The sequence below is a fragment of the Pomacea canaliculata genome, linkage group LG9 (assembly GCF_003073045.1).
Source record: "Pomacea canaliculata isolate SZHN2017 linkage group LG9, ASM307304v1, whole genome shotgun sequence".
Lineage (NCBI taxonomy): Eukaryota > Metazoa > Mollusca > Gastropoda > Architaenioglossa > Ampullariidae > Pomacea > Pomacea canaliculata.
The window spans coordinates 6,804,809-6,811,956 of NC_037598.1; the positions used below are offsets into that span (position 1 = coordinate 6,804,809).

Below are 7,148 nucleotides of genomic sequence, written 5' to 3' on the forward strand. Positions count from 1 at the left end.
CATCTAATTTCGAAAATGTCTGCAAGGAGCTTGAGCACGCCATGTAGCCTTCAGAGGGACGGTTGGGAGATAGGTAACCGTACACAACAAATTTAAAACTTGTTTTAAACAAAATCTAAAATTGTTTAAATAAGAGAAGTCAGACTTCCGTTCCAGTCAGCACAATGTTTCGTACGTGTTTGTCTAACAAATCTAACTAACATCAAAGCAATTTGTGAAATCTAAATATATATTTTGAACAGTTCTAGAAACATGTACAAAAAGGCCTGAACGAAACAACAGCATCAAAAATCACTCTTTGCCTCAACCCTAATCTTTCATATTTTAAAACTAATGAAACATTTCAATGACGGTTAGCAATCCTGTGGATATTATTCAACAGCAGCTATAAGAATGGGATCTATCTCAGTGAGTCACTGAGCCTGTTAAGAACTGGAAACCAATAATTGACTAGTTAGGTACCTTCCGATCTCAGATGGGAACGACCCTTGGTGGCGACCACATCGTCAAGCAGGGTCGATGTTCACGCACCTCTGAGTGTGTTCTGGAGTTGCTGCAGTGCCTGTGACTACAGACTACCATCAACTGCCAAGTCACTACCATCACCACTATCTGACCGCCGAATGGCATCGTTCCTAATTCGATCAGAAACTTTGGGTACAATGTCTAGTGTATACAGGCACACGATTCTGTACTTGTTGAACAATTAAGGTACGCAGTTACTGGTGATTACTAGCTACTGTGCTGCACCACCCACCCTCTACATCTGACTAGTCAAGAGCTTGTTCATTAAGTTCACGAGGACTCTAACGGTTTGTCTCCACCATTTCATGGACTGTAACATGACTATGTAATATTATGGTAAAGACAGGTCTGGAACAAAGCATGAGAAGTTTCTGAGATCCCAGTTTTGTGCATGCGCCAAACGAACAAGCCTGAACAGAGGTTTCGGCACGCATGGTGCACTTAGCCTACAATCAGATCCGCATTTCGAATATATTAGGTATAGATATATATGCTCAACTGCCAACCGCCACTGTTCACGTGATCACGAGGTGCGACGTGAGCTTTTTTAGTCGTCACGGTTGGCTTGTCTCTCGACAAGACTTGTGTTTGTTGGGGAGGTGACAATGGGGCAGAGGGTTAAGAAGGGGTTGGGGGGATGGGTTAAGACGCCTCATGTTACATTCAATGATTATTTCGTCGACTGTGTTCCAACATGCTTAACACGGATAGCTGTCATCATTTAAACTAGTTTATTCTTCTTCAAAGTATCGTTGACTGACTTTTTAAGTCTCATATCTGTCATTTTTTGCCTCGCATGATGTTGCTTTAGACCTCATTTAAATTACTTAAAGGCTGTCCGTGGAGGGGGCAGAAAGCGCTGGCGCCGAGGTTCGTGCAGTTTTCCATGATCGTCTCAGGGGGGTCGGAAAATGCTTGGCTTTGGAAGTTGGGAGGAGGGGGAGCAAGGTCCATTCTGACAGTGAACGACGTTCACACTCGCACATTACGCAGGTGCGTGAGTGAGTGCAGTTATGCACACACGCACATGCACATATATGGTGATAGCATTACACAACATTCTGTCAAAAGACAAAGTAATACTTAACAAGAAACTCATTGAAAAACGACCCGCCCGGTTATCGAAATCACAAAAAATTATATAATATTCATTAATGCTTTTGTTTTGTAGTAGTGGTTTTTCCCCTTTCTTTAGATCGAGAGCTAGAGGTGAGAGAGAGAGCATAGCCTTTGTTTATTCTGTTACCGTTGAAAATAAAGATTTGTCATTTGTCTTTCTCTTTCGGCTCATCTACCTTTCTGTACTTTGTGAAGAATCCCATCTGAAGCATTGGGCTGGGGGTAGTCATGCTCCCTCAGTATCTTTTTTAGGGGGCGGTTGCCCTCCCCCTTGTCTCCATGGTTCCTACGTCACTGTGTCTAACGTTTCCCAAGCTCATCTCCACAGAGTTTTGGGAAGGATACCCGCAAGCAGTTGAAAGGTGATCTTTCTTCGGATGAACGATTGTGAAGCTCATGCCCAAACTACATTTATGAAAGAATATATGAAAGTGTATGTTAATGGATATAACCATCATAAGGCCTTTTCAATGAATTTCGAGTACTAATTTGCTTATTTCATCCCCCTACCCTCTCTCTTAAAGTGCTTGTGAGACTGGGGAAGGGGAGTAATAGGTAGTGGGCGAATGTCTGTGTGTGAAAGAGAGAGAGAGATGAATCATCCAGGCCTAACTGAATGGCCTCCCTGGCCTCAAATGATTGATATCGTCTGCAGGTACTCACGAGAGGTGGCGTGGCTGAGTGTCATCAAGCGCAACGGTCCATAAGAACATCTCCAAAGTTTCCTCTGCATGTGCCAAGCGCCCGGCTAATTTAAAGACAAGGTCAGCTTAGAACAGGAGTCCTCCACAGACAATTCCCCAGAACAACGGCACACCCTCTCCACCTCAGTTCTGCTTGACCTCCAGATCTCAAGAGAGCAGCGGGGAATGAAAAGGGTGACCCGGTCTCGCGACGTCCTACAAAAAAGACGACTATTTGGGCGAGGGCTCTGCTCACCATGCGGCAACACCGAAGAACGATCTATGTCTTCTGACAGACCTTCTCCACTAGGAATATTTCTTCCTCCGTAAAGTGGTGTTAAGCTGCGAAGGATTTCATTTGGTAAAATGGGGATAGCAAAACAAACATCACTACCATTAAAAACTGCAGGATCGCGCTGATGCAGGGCGCCACCTATATATTTTACCTCGGTTTGCTTTGTGTTGAAAAGAAAGGTCACCAAGTACTTTGAGACAAAGCGCAAATCACCAGCTGATGACAACAGAAATGGCCTTGTCGTGCTCAACGCCAGTGGTGGTGCCAGCTTTCTGGTTTGCATCTTTCTTTTCCAGTTTGGGTAAGGAGGGGACATCCTGCTTTTTTCTTCTTTTTGTAAAAAGGCTTATGTCTTCTCGATCTGCACATGATTCAGGCTGTTTGATATTCATTTTGAAAGCGATCAATCAAGAACTAAATTCGGGGTGATTGAAGAAATGGTTCCAGTTCTAAATGTTCAAAATACATCGACTTTAGCTGCTCCCATGCGAGCATGATGTTGCAAACGATGGCATGTGGACCAGCATTTCTAAAAGAAAAGAAACAGACCAACAAAAAAAAAAATACTGCTGTATGTCATTCAGAGATGACACAAGCTCCTTCCTGAACGATATTAGAGAGTTCCACTAACATAAATATGATATCCACAAATCAACAAATACCGTTAACTCCTGGTTGGTGTCATCCAGACTTTATAGAAGTCACGGAAATCATAGAAGTCTGTGGTGTCATCGCGTTTACCATTTGATCTTGAAAGCTCTCTTCATCTCTTTCGACACAAGAGGTCAGTCAAACAACTGCAAGACAAATAGACGATAAATTCTTAATTCAAGTACATTGCTGGATTTTGTTTTCCCTACTCTAACATTTGATGGAGCTATGGTTTGCTAAATTTGTACTTCCAGGAATCGAAGTTGATCGTCAGTCCTTCTGAACCAGGTTCAGACTGGGAAGATGAAGAGAGGGATGTAGCTTGAGTGATGTTGGGAGTGTGGTAGTCAAGACGTATGCATTGTCATTGTGTTAATCAGTGTCCGGCAAGGAGTGGGAACCGACCATCATCAGCGAGTACGACAATGTCACCTGCAAGCTGCGCATGCGCATTGCGCCCTCTCTGGACACAGCGTTCAGCTATGACGTAGCAGCAGTACGGACTGATGGCCAGGAAGAGTACGAAGACCGCTGCTTAAACGTGAGAGAACGATTGGAGTTTTGTGTCCTCTCTCTCTCTCACATACACAAACACAAACAAGCAAACATCTATTTTGTCTTTGCTTTCACATCAATAATTTGTTCAAGAAGCCATCCAAAAAAAAAAAAAAATACTGGCTTATATTTTCCGTTTAACTTGAGGCTTAAAGCGTCTGGTGCTTGGCAGGTTCGGGGCAAGCTTGAAGTTCACTGTGAAATCTCAGGCATTCCAACAGACACCCCTTGTGAATACCAAATAATGGTGAGTAACCCCCTGCACATGTGACGATATACTGCAGGTCTGTCAATAACCGGAAGGACAGACCCATATGAATAATACTTTATGATAGATGATAATAATAATATTATTATTATTACTATTACTACAGGTTCAGGCGAGAGACGTGTATGGTAAAGCCATCAGCCAGATCCATCGCAATGCTACGCGGATTTGCATCTCAAGCGGTTCACGTAAGAACTTTTTTTACATTTGCATTACTGCACTAGGGATGTTACAGGTCACATTTACAATAGTCCTATACTATACTTAATACAATCTACAGGTGAATATAAACATATTGAGCAAAGCTGAAGAGGTTCAGTGGAGTTGATCAGATATATGGCCAATCAAAGAATGAGCAGTGGTGACGATTTTGTTCTACATTCTGCATTGCGTTTTTGCGGCCAGACCACCAGAGCGATAGCTCGCATGCCAGCACATGATCAGGGTTAGAGCCTGTTCCATAAGACTGCTAAGTACCTCTGCTTGGTTCCGATGATCTTGGAACAATTATTATAAAGGGAGACTGGGCTGTTCCTATTACCAAGGGACCGGGAAATGAAAGGGGGACAAAATAATGACGAGATTCTCAATTAAGGACTTGACAGAACCAAACTATGAGAGAGCTGATAGAGAACGACAAGGGTTTCAGTAGGAGTTATAGGCTTTACTGGCCACAGATGACAATAATAGGTCTGCGGTCAAATCGGTGAACCGGGTGAAGATCAGTCGTCAGGAACAGCAGTTCAATGAACGCAGATGTCGTCTCTAGATATCGCACCTGGCAGGAAATATAATGGCCAATTTTTACTATCTTCTGAGGCATCAAACTCTCCCGACTATGAGCTGAACACAAAGAAGTGCACAAACCTTATGCCTGACCTGCTAAAGACAGCTCAGTGAAGATCAATGGTGCAGAGCTTGCCAGGTCTCCCCCTTCCCCTATCCCCCCGACAAGTATCAAGAGACTCAGTTCGACTGCCAAGGCTAGATAAAGCTTTTGGCAATCTGAGAGTGCAGGGAGGGCTGTATTCCGGGGGGTAGACCCTGACGCTTAGTACCCTCCCTGTCTCCGCTGAGGATCTGTCACGCATCACTGCTAAACAGCGTGACTTTGTGTGCTGTTATTGCATGTCTTTCTTCTCGATCTACTTTATTATTATTTTGAGTGATTGCTTAAAGGTTTGTCTTTCTGATACACGCCTTTAACAACCTAGCAATTATGGATCCGATTACTGACAAAAACTAAGTGATTAAAATATCGCTAGAACTGTATAGTGTGTAAAAAGTGATCATGCTAAAAGTCGACAATTTTTAGCTGGACTACGCAAATTCTCTAGCATTTACAGACAAGCAGAGAAAGTCAGGCAGAAAGATAAATCGGCGACAGACAGAAACACAGATATAAATTGTCTTCCCTCACACACACACACCATCTCTCTCATTCATGCATCATTATCGTCATGATGATGATATGACTTGTTTTAAAAGAAAGAAAGCGCAACACATTAAAATTAACGGACTCATTATGTTGACTCACGTTGATTTATACATTAACCATTCGACTACATCTCTCACACATGCAGGCAATTCTACCCTTCCCCACAGCAAACATGTACGAATGTACACAGATGGTGACAGACTTCATTATCTGTACCTCCACAATACGCCAACAGAAAGTTTTCTCGCCTTGTCTTATTCAAGTATTCTGCTACTTTAATCACCGCAAATTGCCTTCAGTGTACTAGATATTACTCGGAATATATTTTCATAGATACTCAAGCAACCGTTCGCAGTGAGAGCAGTACCAGATGGGAGACCAATGGCAGCCAGTCTAGCCCCCCGTCGGAAACTATTGCTAGCGGAAACAGTTCTTCTCCGGTTGAAGCTGACTCATCTTGGCGCCTTATTCTAATCATCCTTTTTGCAGTGGTCACTTTATTTGTGTTGGCGGCAGTGTTTATAGTTTGCATCAAGAAGTCACTGAGACACAGACAAATGGGTATGCTTTCATGATGCTTTGTATTAGGAGCTTTTTTTTTTTTTTCTTTTTCGCGAACCTTTCTATCCATTGAAGCTCATGGCGTTTCTGCTTATTTGAGATTTTGATAATGTTTGTTTTTCTGTCCCTCCCTCTTTTTGTCAAACATGAAGCCTAGCTGTTCAACCAGTTTATTTATATTTTGCTGACAGGTTGCTGGCATGTGAGTAACGACAGTAGGCAACACAAGGACACAGCACTCGAATGTGGAAACCAGCTGTTGACGGGAGAGAACTGAAACATGTGAGGCAGTGAATAAGTCACTCAGAATTATCTCCCGTTTTAGTGTGTGTGTGTGTGTGGTAAATATCTAGCGATATTTTAATCACTTAGTATATGTCCAGGACAAGACAGGCATTGGACATGATTTAGTTATAATGCACCAATGGACAGCAACTGATGTGAGGTCGATTCTGGAGGATGAACCCTGAATGATGATATTTTATGGATAAAAGAATGGCTAGCAAAAGCTATGTTTTGTGTTAGAATGATGCTGGAAGTATAGGATAAATTATGAAAAAGCTGTAAACAACTGGGACACTTTATTTTTGTAAAACAAGGAGGGATCAGTAAGGCAGAGGAGTTGTTTGATAGGAGAGTATATAAGAATGTTGTTTAATTTGTTTGACAAAGAAGGAGTGACAAACTGGTGCGAGTCTGAAATGTCTTCTATTTTCTTTCTCTGCGAACATTGAAGAAGACTTTATCAATCTTTTCATGGATAACAAACTTTTGCTTACCACTGACTCCATTATTCTGCCCTTTTAGGATCTGGGTGGACATTTAAGGAAGCAAATAAAGGGATCAACAAAAAGCTACAACAGACCTATCTCAAAGGCAGATAGCGACTATTTTGAGGCCGAACAGCTGGTCTTTCCTAATTTGCCAATTTTTTTTTTATTCATTGCATTTTTGTGATAACGAAAGGCAAGTAAATAAGGGAATCATGTTTTGGCTCAGATGTCAAAGTGGAAAGCTTTCTTTTAAAAAATATTGTCAGCATTTTCAATCTAG

At 42.2% G+C, this 7,148-nt stretch overlaps 1 protein-coding gene across 4 annotated transcripts; it reads left to right on the forward strand.

The window, feature by feature from the left end:
* LOC112572252 lies at positions 1-7,046 on the forward strand. 4 transcript variants are annotated; one of them, XM_025251830.1, is made up of 8 exons: positions 3-73; positions 2,300-2,923; positions 3,654-3,814; positions 4,001-4,075; positions 4,203-4,284; positions 5,868-6,095; positions 6,287-6,377; positions 6,903-7,046. In XM_025251830.1, exons 2-7 carry the CDS (start codon positions 2,842-2,844, stop codon positions 6,370-6,372), a joined length of 714 nt encoding a protein of 237 aa, XP_025107615.1. In that variant the 5' UTR covers positions 3-73; positions 2,300-2,841; the 3' UTR covers positions 6,373-6,377; positions 6,903-7,046. The 4 variants fall into 4 exon arrangements, with proteins under 4 accessions (XP_025107618.1, XP_025107615.1, XP_025107617.1 ...); XM_025251832.1 differs by lacking the exon at positions 3-73 and adding an exon at positions 1,859-2,006; XM_025251833.1 differs by lacking the exon at positions 5,868-6,095 and having other exon boundaries at positions 1-73.
* Positions 7,047-7,148: the final 102 nt, after the last annotated feature.